The sequence below is a fragment of the Rosa chinensis genome, chromosome 6, assembly GCF_002994745.2.
Source record: "Rosa chinensis cultivar Old Blush chromosome 6, RchiOBHm-V2, whole genome shotgun sequence".
Classification (NCBI taxonomy): domain Eukaryota; kingdom Viridiplantae; phylum Streptophyta; class Magnoliopsida; order Rosales; family Rosaceae; genus Rosa; species Rosa chinensis.
Genome location: NC_037093.1, coordinates 64214675 through 64230372, shown reverse-complemented (window position 1 = coordinate 64230372; position 15698 = coordinate 64214675). Strand labels below are relative to the sequence as shown.

The 15698-nt window shown below is 38.6% G+C and overlaps 1 protein-coding gene across 1 annotated transcript; it reads right to left on the bottom strand.

Annotated features, from left to right (window-relative positions):
* Positions 1-8889: 8889 nt before the first annotated feature.
* On the bottom strand, positions 8890-11343 carry LOC112173665 (UDP-glycosyltransferase 73B4). Its single transcript, XM_024311348.2, has 2 exons — positions 10285-11343; positions 8890-9616 (listed from the first exon to the last, which is right to left on the bottom strand). The coding sequence occupies exons 1-2, from the start codon at positions 11324-11326 to the stop codon at positions 9189-9191; spliced, it is 1470 nt and encodes a 489-aa protein (XP_024167116.1). The 5' UTR covers positions 11327-11343; the 3' UTR covers positions 8890-9188.
* Positions 11344-15698: the final 4355 nt, after the last annotated feature.

The following is a 15698-nucleotide window of genomic DNA, read 5'->3' as shown; positions in this document are numbered from 1 at the left end:
TTACTTTACCTTTGTAGGAGGTAATTTGGTTACATGGAAGAGTAAGAAACAGAAAGTCATGGCACGATCTAGTGCTGAGGCCGAGTATAGAGGTATGGCTCATGGAGTGTGTGAATTGCTGTGGCTGAGAAACCTGTTACGTGGTCTGGGTTTCAAACTCAAAAGTACTATGCAATTGTATTGTGACAATAAGGCAGCCATTGACATATCACAGAATCCAGTACAACATGATCGTACTAAGCATGTGGAGGTTGATCGTCACTTTATAAAGGAGAAGTTAGATGCCAAAATTATTAGTTTTCCTTTTGTTCCAACTGAAGAGCAACTTGCAGATATACTTACCAAAGGAGTTTTCAGGAAGGTGTTTTATGATTCACTAAACAAGTTGGGCATGGTTGATGTGTATGCGCTAACTTGAGGGGGAGTGTTAGCGTGAGTCAAGGCTTAACGTTAGGAATATAATATATTGTAATTATTTCGTAGTTAGTATTTACCTGTTGTATTCCTATAATCTTTTTTATATACATCCACTGTGAGATGAATCATATATCAGAAAATTCATTCTCTATATCTCGTCTTATTTGACTATATGCAACGTTTTCGGAAATGAATTTGGCATTTGAAGGAGTTGTGATGATGGTCACTTTGATTCTTCGGCAGGAAAGAGCTTTGGAGAGGTCTATTAATGGAAGAGTGTGACTATCAGCCATGAAAGGAAAGATCCAACACAAGGTGTAATCGATGGCGATGTCATTTTTCTCTCAAGGAAATGATTGTTGACCTCAAATTGATAAAGTAATATGAGGTTCCCATCCAAAACGAATTGGTAATGGATGGAGTGACCTAAACCCTTATAAACTCATAGGCAAAGTCTCATTTTTTTCCATGTGGGATGTATATATTCTCAACACGCCCCCGCCCATGTGGCGAATTTTCAAGCCATACACGTGGACAACTTTGGGTGACGTGGAGCCCGTGTAACCGTTAAGCATGGGTAACCCACTCTGATACCATGATAAAGTAATTTGGGGTTCACATCCAAAACCAATTGGCAATGAATGGAGTGGCCCAAACCCTTATAAACTCATAGGCAAAGTCCCATTTTTCCTTATATTCTCAACACAAATGAAGTCTAAAATTTATGGTCTCAGTTATAGATGTCACGTCACGTCACGTACACATATCTATTTGTCATATCACGCCATATAATTCTTGAGAAAAATATCATATTGGCCTCACATGTTCTTTTGTTCATTCGTTTCTCTTTCCATAGCTAAGTTCAAACTTTTGATTGAGTTTTTTGTTTTTTTTTTAATAGTTAGGTTCAACCGTTGATTAAAAAGTTCTTATATAGTTCTCATTTTAATGGTCTTTATTAAAATGCAATAGAACCTATCCGACAAATACTTTTGAATTGCATGTGAGTGTATTTAGGGGTCATCTAGCCCGGCCCTACCCTAAATTTTAGGGCTTAGGGTCGGGCCGGGATGGGCTGGGTCTAATCAAAGTCAACAAAATTTAGGGTCAGGCTGAGGCTTAAATATGCTAATCTTTACCCGCCCGATAGGGTCGGCCTTCTGAATAAGGCCAAATAGGGCCGAAATAGGCCTTATTTTGTTTAACAAAACGAAATACATTATTTTTATTTTTTTTCGCAAAATGTGGTTCAATAATTATATAGGTAATACAAGACTCATTGTTTTTTGTTGATCGTATTTAATATGGGTGCGGCTATTGCCAGTTGCCACCCTACTATTTTCTTAGTTCACTCTACAAACATTTAAATTATTAAAAGACTATATTACCCAAGTGGAAAATGACTAATAAGTACACTAATTTTCTAAAATCCAAATATGTAAGAAAAAATAAATATATAAGTAATTAATTAAGGGACCGTGACCACTTACCCAATTTTAGCCTAAAAATTGCCCACTTACTTCACTAAGAGTTTTTTAACCCCATTTACCCAATCCAATAGTCTTTGACAGTATTGCCCTCATACTCTCTCTCTCTCCTCTGCTTCCCGAGCCCGTCGCCGGAGCCCTGCATACTCGCCACCGGCGCTGGTCCTCCTCACCGTCCCAGTCAGCGACAACTCTCCTCCTCTGCCGCAGTCCACGGCTCGCCCTGGATCTCAACCTCTACCACCTCCTATCTCCCAACGCTCCGACCTCGACAAGTACCTTTCCAATCTCCAGAAATCCTCCCAAGTCCTCGACATCGTCAAGTATGACGCCGACCACGTCCTCTCCAACGTCTCCTCCACCTGCGACCTCGCCGACCACGTTAGCGCCATGATCCGCGACCTCTCCAATCTCCAGAAATCCTCCCAGGTCCTCGACATCGTCAAGTCCGACGCAGACCATGTCCTCTCCAACGTCTCCTCCACCTGCGACCTTGCCGACCACATCAGCGCCAAGGTCCGCCGAGCTCGTCCTCGCCTAGTCCTACGTCAACTCCACGCTCCTCCATTTGGATGCGATTGTGGAGCACGACCTCGCCCAGTCTCATGGTTCTGATTTTTTTTTTTTTTTGTAAATTTGGCAGAAGGCTTATAAGGAAAGAAGAATGAAAAAAAAAAGTTTTATTGAGTAGTTATACATGTCTATTGCGGGGCAATAATATGATTATTGAGAGGCAATAATATGAGTATTGGGGGGCAATATTATGCATATAAATTGATCATTTGTGCCTGTAGTGTATTCATTTTGGTTTCAGGAGTTTATACAATTCACTAGAGGGCAATAATATGATTACTGGGGGTAATAATATGGTTACTAGGTATTATTAGGGGCAATAAATTCAGACGCCGGAATCCGGTCACCAATCCTGTAGCCGGATGCCTGTCATCGGTCGCCGGAGTCTTGTCACCGGTCGCCAGAGACCGCGGCGGGCCACTGATCACCGGAGCACAGCAAGGTGGAGGATGACTTCTCTCTCTAAGTGAGAAAGAAGGAGAGGGCAAAAAAGTCTCAAAAATAAATAAAAAGAATAAAAAAGGAATTAATTGGGTATTAGGGAAATAATCCCTTAGAGTATTTTGGGTAAATGGGGTTAAAAAACTGTTAGTAGAGCAAGTAGGCAATTTTTAAGCTGAAATTGGGTAATGATCATTTCCCCGGGTCGTGACCACTTACCCATTTTCATCTTAAAAATTGTCCACTTACTCCACTAAGAGTATTTTAACCCCATTTACCCAATCTAACATCTATTGACAGTTTTGCCCCTATTTTAATTAATAAATTACATCTCAACTCTCAGACTCTCTCTTCAATCTATTTTCTCTCTCCTCCCCCCCCCTCTCTCTCTCTCTCTCTCTCTCTCTCTCTCTCTCTCTCTCTCTCTCTCCATGTCTGCAGATCAAAAATTTCTGGTTCGGGTTTGAATTTGGGTTCGGTTTGTCGGGCCTCCACCATCAAGCCACCTCGCCCACCACTCCACAGTCGATGTCGGGCCTCCACCACCGCCGCTCTATCCCCACCATCGGACCACCAGAGGATGAAACCATCTAACTCCACGATCCCAACCACTCTGGGCTTCGCCGGTTTTGTTCGTCAGATGTCCGGGAAGCTCCGAAACTCCAAGTGGGAATCGGGTCTGGGCTTCTATAACGCCCCAAACTGCACCTCACCAGCTTGAGTACGTTACAGTGTCGCGAGTCTCTAAAACATAAACCGAAAATTCAGTTTACATTCTAGAAATTCGCTAAGCAGTTGTTCGAAATAAATTTTGGCAAAAATTTGCAACGGAAGCTTTTAAATTCTTTTGAGGTGAAAACCTTTCTAAACTTTAAATTCAAATGTTCATCCAGAACTTAACGTTGCAAACAACCGAGGAGTAAAGGACTTAGCATCTAACAAACAAATTGTGACAAGTTCCGAAAATACAATTTTAAGGAACATGAATAAGATTGGAACCCAGAACCTGACTTCAATTGAAATCTGCACACCCAGCTCCGTCCGCTCCAATCCCGTTCCCAGTGCACGGTACCTGCAACCACACTATTGTAGGGGTGAGCTTACGTCCTCGCTACTCTATAGGGGCTTCACCCAACTAGGTTTGAAAACCAACACATAAGATAATAATTAGGGATCCCAGTATGAAAAAGTTAAACCATTTCTTTAAAGAACGACAAACTTTAAATATCTTTCGGACTCAAAATTCAATGCACGAAACTCAAAGAAATGAATAATACCGGATGGCCGGTCCCATTGACCAACTACACAGCCTTACCTCAAATCAAATCATCACCAGGTAAGCGTAGTGAGAGTGTCCACTTATGCCATATCACCTAGAAATAGTGCCATACCTCAGAGGATGTCAGACATCATTCCGTCCATACGGCCCCTCCGGAGGTTTAGGGGATCGAAGCCCAAGGAATCGCTATGTTCCACTCACTCTCAAGTCATCAATAACCAAACCATGCAACTTAAATATGCATAAACATTTAATTCAAAACGGAAAACAACTAACCGAATGAGTCCCGAGTTTCCTACCTGGATTCCGAAGCTTTACCAATCCACGTTATCCGAAATTCACAAACCTTCCATTCCACGGGTAACTGGAGTCGTAGATTCCGACATAAATAATATTAATAACTTTCCCTTAAGGAAATAAAGGCTCAATTGCGTCGATATATCGTTCAACCAATTTTTCCAATTTGACCAATATTGACTAGTTTCACAAAAATCCCAATTATCGGATACTTTACTTGAAATTAAGATATCAACTAATTATATCAAGTGCACTGAAATTTACTAAGGGCACCCAATAACCTTCTTCTCTACTTTTCTTTCCCTTTTCAATACCAATTTACTTGGTTTTATTCCAATCAGTACAACAGTCCCTTACCAGTGCTTCTCAAAGTCATAACAACAAATCAGTTTCTCAATTTTGCATTTTATAACTATCATTCAAGAATGAAACCAAGTCCAATTCCTCATTCTGATAACACAATTTACATTAAGCATCAACTTGAATTCACAGTACGTATACAAGCATGGCAACCCATTCCAGAAGTTAACTATACAAGGCAAATCCCAGAATTTTCAAATAGATTTCAACTCACCATGTGATCAAACTTGATCAAGATCAGAACTCCAAATTTGCAAGTTTGCACCCGACAAAGAACACAGCTAAGAATGAGCAAACAGGGGATTCCCCTGCCCCTGCACCCCCGCCTCCGCCTCAAGTTTCCCCCGTTCCCCATCTGGGGATATTTTCAAATGGGGGATTCCCCGCCCCGCCCCAGCAGGGAACGGGTTCCCCACCCCCGCCCCCGCCCCCGCATTTGCCATTTTCTCTATATGAACTTTTTTGGTTTTCTATTTTGAAATTTTTTATTTTCTATCTTTTTAATTTTTTTCCTTTCTTTTTTGACAAAAAATAATTCACAAATCACAATTATACAACAATCCAACGGTAGGATCCTCACAGATCACCTAGAGGATCATCTTTACCGATTTATACGATGATCCAACGGTCGGATCCTCACAGATCGCCCTTAGACTCATCCCCTCAAAATTATACGAAGATCCAACGGTCAGATCTTCACGAATCGCCCTTAGGTTCATCCTCTCAAAATTATGTGAAGATCTAACGGTTGGATCGTCCCGGATCGCCCTTAGAATCATCCTCACAAAATTATATGACGATCCAACGGTCGGATCCTCCCGGATCACCTTTTGAATAATCTTTTCACAATTATACGAAGATCAAACTGTCGGATCCTCACGGATCGCCCTTAGGATCATCCTCTCAAAATTTCCAGATTTTACTCCCAAACCAAGGTCAGCCCTCACCTACAGACGCATTCCAACTAGAAGCCAAGCCCAGAAGTGCCGGAAACGTCACCGGAGTCGAAGAACACGGCGGAGCCGTGGCTACCCAAAAACGCAAAAATAGTCAAAACTTGATTAAATCAAAAAACTAATTTTACTAGCGTGTTGAGCATGACGAGGAGGTGAGTTTCCATACCAAATGCAGCTTAATCGGTCGCCAGAAGTTGTAGAGGTGGCCGAAGAAAGCTCGGGGCTTCCCGTCGTTGCTGCTTCGTTCATCGTCAGTGCATGGAGGATATGAGGATGTTGGGAGGTAGGCGACGCGGAGATGAAGCAGATGGTGGTCGTCCGTCAGCGATCGGTGGCCGGACAGGCGCGGCGGCCTAGTCTCCTTCTCGGGTCGGTGGCGTTCGTGTCAGAGCTCCCAGCTCTCTCTCTCTCTCTCTCTCTCTCTCTCTCTCTCTCTCTCTCTCTCTCTCTCTCTCTCTCTCTCTCTCTCTCGTGTTTTCTGCAACTAATCCCCATCCTTGATCTGATCAAGGAATATAAATACCCCAACCTAAATTGAAATCAAGGGCTCGGATGAAGCGGTGGTTAGATCAACGGCTAGGATTGCACAGTAGAAAATCTGATTTCTTTAATTTATTTTCTAAAATTCCACCATTTTGGAAAATCGTTATAAATAGCTCGGGTAACCGGAAAATTTTCACAAACTCGTCGTGTCGTGTACTTTATCGTCCAACTCTTAAATCGAGGATTTCACTTTATAAAAATTTCTAAAAATTTCCTCGAGCACTTAGATGATTATCGAGATCATTAAACAATTCCTCGCACGATCAACTAAGCTCGATACATTTTTTCCGGGTCTCACAGCTTCACCGGTTTTGTTCGTCAGATGTCCGGGAATCTCCGAAGCTCCACGCTGGAATCCGGTTTGGGCTTCGCTGGCAGGGGTTGGATGACGTCACTCTGTTGGACGACATCGTTCTGTTTTTTTTTTTGGTAAATTTGGCATAAGGCTTATAAGGAAAGAAGAAACAAGAATGAAAAAAAAAGGTTTTATTGAGTAGTTATACATGTCTATTGCGGAGCAATAATAAGATTATTGGGAGACAATAATATGAGTATTGGGGGGCAATAATATGCATATGAATTGATCAATTGTGCGTGTAGTGTATTCATTTTGGTTTGGGAGTTTATGTAATTCACTGGAGGGCAATAATATGATTATTGGAGGCAATAATATGATTATTGAGGGACAATAATATGAGTAATGGGGGGCAATAATATGATTACTGGGGGGCAATAATATGATTACTGGGTATTATTAGGGAGCAATAAATTCAAACGCCAAAATCAGGTCACCAGTCCTGTAGCCGGATCTGGATTCTGGTGATCGGTCCCTGGATTCCTGTCATCAGTTGCCGGATTCAGGTCACCGGTCACCTGAGTCGGGTCACGGTCGCCGGAGTCCGCCACCTGAGTCAAGTAAGGCCTCCAATGACTTATTTCTCTAAGTGACAAAAAAGGAGAGGGCAAAATTGTCCCAGAAATAAATAAAAATGAGTATTAGGAAAATAATCTCTCAGAGTGTTTAGGTAAGTGGCCAATTTTGAAGCTAAAATTGGGTAAATGATCATTTCCCCTAATAAATATGTAAGGGATATCCGTATGTGTGATGGAAAAGATCGATCAAGACAAAGAATAGTACAATTTTTTTGATGATAAAGAACAGTAAAATTATTATTGTATGGAACTGGTGGTTTTGCTCCTACATTATGATTTTGTATTTGAAACACTGCAAGTCTACAAGTCTGAAACTTGAATAATGTCACTGACGTGCGTACTCTAAATTATTTCCCCGAAACTATTGTACGTATCCTTTGACTACACATAGTGTCACATAAGTACAGTAAAAACTTTGCTGTTGTATATTTTTAGAAAGAGAAGTAACCTTACATTTTAATTTCAATTTTTATCTTATTCACCTAAATTTGAATTTATTACTACTTTTTTGTCTTTTTGTTTGACTCTTCTTCGTTATTTAATTCACAAAATCATTAATGTTTCATCAAAAATCTTTGCCATCCCTTTATGAACATTGAAAGTAAAAGTTTAAAACACGGAAAAAAAAAATCTCTTCTTCATTGCTCATGGTTGTTAACTTATTAATCTTTTGACATGGATTTCGATATGAACATTGAAACTGAAAGAAAATAATTAAAAAATGGAAGTAAAACAGATTGTGATTTTATGAGGAAACTTTAACATATTATAATTTTTTATTGGTATAAATTAAATAAGATATTCTTGTAAAAAAAATTTATTTTTTAATTGAGTATATAGCAGTAAAGTTAATAATTGAAATTAAAATATAAGGTTAATAAAAATCAATAATATCCGTATATATAACCAATAATAAGTATGTGATCAAGGGATATTTGTATGTGTGATGGAAAAGATCGATCACGACAAAGAACAGTACAATTATTGTTGTATGGAACTGGTGGTTTTGCTCCTACATTATGATTTTGTATTTGAAACACTGCAAGTCTGAAACTTGAATAATGTCACTGACATGCGTACTCTAAATTATTTGCATGAAACTATTGTATCCTGACTACACCTAGTGTCACATAAGTACAGTAAAAACTTTACTGCTGTATATATACGTGACGATATATATTTTTATAAAGAGAAATGAGTTAGAGAAGTAAATTTAATAATTGAAATTAAAATATAAGATTAATAAAAAAATAATATGATGGCAATAGTCGCACTTCTAATTAAAATCATATAGATGGAGATTAGAGAGAGCAGGCCGGGAAGTGTGGCCCGATGAGGTCCGTATGCTATGAAAATTGACAACAATTATGTATAACTAACTAGTATTCATGACTTTTGGGTTAGACGAGAAAGAAGATGGGCAAACTTTTGTTTAATATATACGCCACTTATACATTTCTCATATACATCCTTATACAATATAATAATTTATACATGTTGTTTAATTGCGCTCTCAAATGAGATGCATAATTCAATATTCATAATACTAAACTTCTTTTTATAGAAATCTATGTCATCTACGTACGAGAAATGATAACATACATGCAGTCACTTTATATATTTTTATATCTTGAGAGACTTTTGATCACAGATCGACTTTGTAAATCTCATTTTTAGATAATACATCTGCTGAGGAATTTGCCAAACCCACGGTTTAAATTGGTCTTCTCACTCGTCTATTCTGAACACAGGATCCAAACCAAAAGTTTATACTTGCCTTCCAACACCCAATACCAGCTAGTACACTAAACAAGTTTAGATAAAACAAAAGTTGATACTAGGGTTTAGATGAAACACATGCTTTTTCATATTTTAATCCCGAAACCATGCCATTTGATTTAATTATTGGGCAGAAGATGCCCTTAGTTGGTCTGCAAGCTTGCCTAGGGCTTGATACGAGGAACCACCTTTTTGAACCGCACGCCAAGCTACTCTTCCCAGGGCTTGTGCTCTCTCCTTTGCACTCCTTCCTTTCTCTCCTCCCAACATCAGCTCTCTCACGCCTTCGCAGATTGCTTGCCTTGAGACTTCAAATCCCGACCCCGAGTGATCTTTCACTTTTTTTATTCCAAGTCCTGCTCCGAGTCCTTCAGCAACAAGCTTGGCATTCAGACACTGCTCTGCGATCATAGGCCAGGCCAAAATAGGCACCCCGGCGGAGATGCTTTCGATCACCGAGTTCCAACCACAGTGGCTCAGGAAACCTCCTACTGCTCGGTGTGATAGAATTTGGCGTTGATCCACCCACTCCCTCGTGATCAAGCCCTTACCTTCAAAGCATGAAAATATTGATTTGAGATAAGTTTAAGGGTACATGCAGATACTGCCATGTGCACATGTGCATTATACTTTGTAAAAATCAAGGTAATTGAAAATTAATATCATGCGCCATATCTGTAACACAATTACACACTGCACCACCAAAATTGATAAACATAGAACCGCGTAGTAATTTAGGAGTTAATACATAATACAAATGTAGAAAGTAAACATAAACATGAGATTCCAATATGGTATAGAGCATATGATATAGTATGGAGTTCTGGACGTTCCTCTATTAATAATCATAAGTTAGTCCAACAGGTGAACATATATTTCATTATTATTATTATTATTATTATTATTATTATTATTATTATTATTATTATTGTTTTTCGAGAAGAAAGGTAAACAAATTTAGTTTAATCAAATAATGTATATGTACAACTTTTTACTTTAAATTAATTCAAGATCAAACCAAATACAATAATAAGAAATGAAATTCCAACCCAAGTCATGATGTGAAAGTTCTAAGTAAACCGTGTCGAAAAAAACACTGAGAAAATTGATGTTGAATTGGAATCAATTGATACTTGTTAAACAGAAAATTATCGAAGAAAAAATATATAATTTTTTGGTCTGGTCTCAGAATAGATGAGCTATTGAAATTTTAGCTTACCTTTTAATCTCTCTTCAAGTCCGTTTGGTGGAGACCATGTGGTCGATCGCACCACCAAGACAAATGGAACGCCAGCCTCCTCTAAGCCAAAAACCACTTCATCAAGTTGAGCCCCTGACAAATCAGCCTGTGTTCCAAATGAGACATAAATCACAGAGCCCAGAGTCCCTTGCTCATTAAGCCACTCTGTTAACACAAGGCCTTGTTTTTTCTGGTTGATGTGTACTTCGCTAATATAATTGTTAGCAACACCACCTTCCACCTTTTCATAAAAATTAAGAGGTCCTAAACACCAAGCTTTAGCTCCTTTCTCATAGAATGATTCAAATGATGAAACAGTACCAGTCTCTAGCTCCTCGAAGCTATTAACAATGACCCCCCAGCTATTAATGTCAGCTTCGCTCACCTCAAACATATACTGAGAAAATGGGTCATTTGCATCACCTACTTGAAGAATCATCTCTGGTAATTCTGAAGTATACAAAACAAAGGGAAGCTTAAGGCCGGGAAAGTCTAATGGCTCTGAAACCGACTTTGCTTTCAAGTGTGGCCTATGCACGAGCACACTTTTGCATATGGCCATTGACAAGACTCCCATGCCATGAAACACCAGCCTCGGAACTCCGAAATCCTGGCAGTATTTGAGTGTCCAGCCCAAGAAGAAATCTGAGATCACGCACATGGGAAGGGATTTGGAATCGCGCATGGATTGTAGGACTTGTTCGAAGGGCTTTTGGAGTTGCTTGGTGGCGAGGACGAAAGGGAACCAGAAATCCATAGATGGGAGTTGGGAGGTATTTTCAATTCCTCGAGGTAGGCCGAGGGCATCGATATCCGTGGGGAAAGGGATTGGGAGGATGATTATGTTAGGGTGATACGCTAAGTTTTCGGAAATGGATTTGACATTTGAAGGAGTTGTGATGATGGTCACTTTGATTCTCCGGTGGGAGAGAGCTTTGGAGAGGTCTAGTAATGGAAGAGTGTGGCCATGAGCCATGAAAGGAAAGATTACGACATGAGGCTCTAATGGTGGTGATGCCATTTTTCTCTATTGAGTTGGTTTTACAAATAACGTTAGTATCCTCGTTTATATAGGAAATTTTTCTACTTAGGCGAACAAAGGTTGTCAGATTAAAAAATATCTAATTTATTGATGTTGATGAATTTCTATTCATATTTACATGAATAATTCTAGAAGACAACATGCATGGTTGGGAAATAGAAGATATCATATAACATCCCTTTATTTTATTTTATTTTGAATTTGTCAAAGAGAACCCAAAGGTTTCCTAGGCCTAAGATAAACTCTTTCGAAGCATGTGAAATGCTCCAATTGTGCATTGCAGCACAGTGCCTGCCCACTTTGACAGTTTCGGGGTTTGAACCTAAGTTAGAAAGCACGTTCAATTAGGCAAAAACCACTAGCTCACTTGCAGTGGTTATATAACATCAACTTTATTGTTAGTCAGCAAATCTAACTACAATAATTTCAATGAAAAGGAATAATTAAGGCCGCAAAAATTGAAGGCAATATGTCAATAAATATATTAGAAACACATCTAACTGCAATAATTTCAATGAAAAGGAATAATTAAGGCTGCAAAAATTGAAGGCAATATGTCAATAATTAAATATATTAGAAACACGTATATGTTTGATGTGCTACGTAGCCAGCCATTCAGGATGGGGATAGAAACACTTTGTATATGTTATATGGAAGATATACGTGTGAACGTATCGTACTATACATGTGTCGAGAGACTAGCTAGCTAGGGTTTATGTCCCTGAAGCCTAATTAAAGTCCCAAACAAAAGCCACCAGGCACCAGCGCAACTGTTCTGGCAGCTGCGACTTTCCCGATATGTCTTCCCCAAGCCGACGACCCCAAAAAACCATCACATTCTCTCTCTCTCTCTCTCATTTTTCTTTTTCTTTTTTATTCATATTTTTCCTTTCTACCTCATGACCCAAAAGGATATACGTGTAGAGTAGTTTATGCTGGATCCATCGGTGAAAGGGAAACAAATACTATTCTACAATTGCTGCATGAACCCGGCATGGTACCAGTAGTCACCAATATTCTATATATAGTTTTTTTACGTAAGGATCGACATCATAGAATAATATATCCGTTAATTGTCTTTGTTGGTTTCATAATTATAAGATTACGTATGGACTTTTATATGTATTGAATATAGAAACCAAAATGGTCACGTACGCTTTTTTTTTGAGAGAATGAATATTCACCCAAACCCATGAGAATCAAAGCCAATTTCGTAGTCTATCAAACTCTACGAAATATATAGGATATCTTCAAAAACAAAGTTCGAGGAAAAAAGTCGAAGAGAACTAATACATGCTTTTTGATATGATATATATCCCTGATTCACTGTGTAAGCGCTGACTTTGTTTTGCATTAAATACTAGGTATCTCATTCATTGATAGAGAAATGATCTAACGCTTACTTGACTGTTATACATCAGCCATATATAGTTACCAGGAAAATCTTTATTCAATTTGGTCTCTTTCAGCTCGATCTTGTTTTTTCAATGGAAGAGACCCCAGATAATTGTTTCATCTTCTCCTTTTTTTTCTAACCAATAGATTATTTCTCTTCATTTGAAAACGCAGCCCCTGTATATAACTATATATAATGTCGGTGATGGTTGTCCCTCTCTCTTTATTGTCAGTAGCTAGCTATACGCAGCCAAGGAAGAAGTCAACCGTTGAATTATTTTCAAGGGTCTAGCTATATCGAGTTGGCTGCAAGTAGAAACTAAAGGCCAAAGGAAACACAACGAGCCAGACGAGATAGCTCTTGAGGTTTACAGAACACCATGCCACAGCCCACATGCATGGTTTGCTTGCTATTTTGCTAGTTGCCCTTGGCTAGCTCATTGGATCTTGCCCTTGATTGCTGATTCTGCCTAACTAAATTATTCACCGGAATATTAATATATTATGCATGCAAACCAAGCATATCATTATTTGTAATTGCTGCTTGTTGAAATTTTCAAGTTCGAACGGTTTAAGTCCTTTTGTTATAAAATTAAAAAAAATTAAAAAAAAAGGTTTTAATTTAGGTTTTTTTTTTTTTATTTATGAAGTTTTATTCAAATAAACCAAATTACAGAACATTAAATTACCGGTGGTGAACGGGAACTCCCCACTCTCCTCTCTAAAAATTGAACCAGTTACTAGATCTGTTATTACCAATGACATTTATGAGCCAAGAAAACTCAACCCCTAACTAACTATTCCACTCATTACTCCGGACTACAACTCTAGCAACAACATAAGCCACCCTAGGAACACGATGAATATCAAAGTTCTATTATAAAGTGATTCTCATGTAGATTTGATTTACCCAGTGAAAATCAGTAGTGGTATATATAATACACAAAATCAAAGTTTTACACGAATACTTGACATATATATGGTTAGAGTTTAGAATTTAGATACGTATTGTATTAATGTTTTTCTCGTTTCATTAAGGGAAAAAAAAAAGGAGATTTCCACACATGCATGATTATATAAATACTAATCGATTTACCCCAATAATTCAAGAACTGAAAATGTTCACGGACCGGTTTGATTGTTTGAACAAGAAACAAATAAATTCTACTGTATTATAAATTTATAATAGAAGCTAGACTTCGATCGTTTGCATTTATGCCGCCTTGACTGAGCTCAACAGCATCAAAGATAAAATAATATTACAATACTGGTGAAGAATCATGCATGCAGGTTTGAATGGTTTTGTTAATTAGTTTAATTATAAGATCGATTATACAATGTAAACAGTCTACATAGACATTATAAATATAATATGACTTGAGAAACGTCGTTTCTTGGTCAAAATAAAACTAGAAACATTAGCTCATTATTAGTCGGCAATCTTGTCTTCAGTCAAGCTTCTTTTTTTTCCTTTTTTTTTTGGTCTCCGATCGGGTCGCTTGAAACTTTTGTTGCTAGCTCGTTTCCATGTGATCATGCCAATCAAGAAGGATTAATTTGTAGGACTTGGGCGAGTTCACGTGATCGATCGATCTGTCAGTCGTATTCTATTCTAATTCCTCCGTTTAAGCTTAAATTTGATGGAGGGATGGAGCATAAATTTGATTCAAAATGAAGATAGCGGGCTTAAGTTAACATATTTAACTGTGTAATTAGGGAGTTGTTAAGATCGAGATCCAATGACTCGTTGGAGACTATTGTGTTCAAAATGAGAGCATTGTCGATTCAACGGGACCTTAGATGGAGGGCAGCCTCTCCCTAACCTAAGCTTTTCATGTTCAAAAAAAAAAAAAAAAAACAATGGTCCATTCACTCCCATCAATACCGTGGCCGGAAGCAAATCTATCGATCAATCAATTTCATTTTGTTTCTGTGATCATCGTCGTCTGCACGTAACCTCGAGTTGAGGGGGTCAGATCTTTTCTATCTGAAAGCTTTTTATATATAAATTTTCTGTAGTTGTCAATGCGATCTGATTAATTATTTGACGAAAACGATGGAATTAAAAAACGAAGCATGCATGCACACTCAGATTCACAAAAGGTAAACTGCTAAAGAAAGTTAACCCTAGCTAGCTGGCTGCCTGGCTCCGCAGAGAAGTTAGAAGCTCATCTTGCTTCGCCGCCATGACGAAACGATTGTCAGCTATATCCGTTCATTTATTACATAAGAAATGTTCAAATCATAGAGAGGGTGGGAGCACCCCGTTATGTTGGTCCATATTGCTATGAAAATTGACAACATTAACAAACAAGTATTAATGACTTTTGTTGCTGCTTCTGCCGGGTTGGATAAGGAAGAAGATAAGTAATGGCATGCATCCTATATATAATACTCTTTATACAAGCTAGCACATCTAGTCAACTTCAAAACTAGAACTGTTTACATTCATCAAATCGATTTTATTATTCAAGTTTATAAAATTGATCTACAATGCAAGCAATGTGAGTGGGGTGATAAATGAGCCAATATCAACTAAATAGATATAATGTTTGGGCTCAGCCGCTCAGGATTCTCCACCCCGTGGGGGCTCAGTAAAAACTCATTCTTGGATGACATAGCTCAGACACTTCTTATCCCCATCACAACCCCAACAATCCCCCCCCCCCCCCCCCCCCCTCCCTCCTTTGGATTAAAAATTAAATCCAAGCACATCCAAGCATGTAATTTTATAGAGGAAATTTGTTTTCCCACGTACACAAGAGCAAACCCAATAAACATAGTCCATAGGCCCATTGGTTCGATGAATGCAAGAAAATAAAGCTTGATAAAACGTAGTGTTAGAATACAGCCCAGTCATTGTAGGTTAGGGTGCATCACCTGCTACATATCCCTAATTAAGTTGGTAGAAATAACAGATTTGGTGCAAGATTAAGTGGATTAAGCACCACGTAAC

Excerpts from the sequence above, each read along its gene's own strand:
- LOC112173665 (XM_024311348.2), bottom strand. The coding sequence starts at position 11,326 with ATGGCATCACCACCATTAGAGCCTCATGTCGTAATCTTTCCTTTCATG. Across the intron at positions 9,617-10,284 it reads ACTTGAAGAGAGATTAAAAG|GTAAGGGCTTGATCACGAGG; the intron begins GTAAGCTAAAAT and ends CATGCTTTGAAG.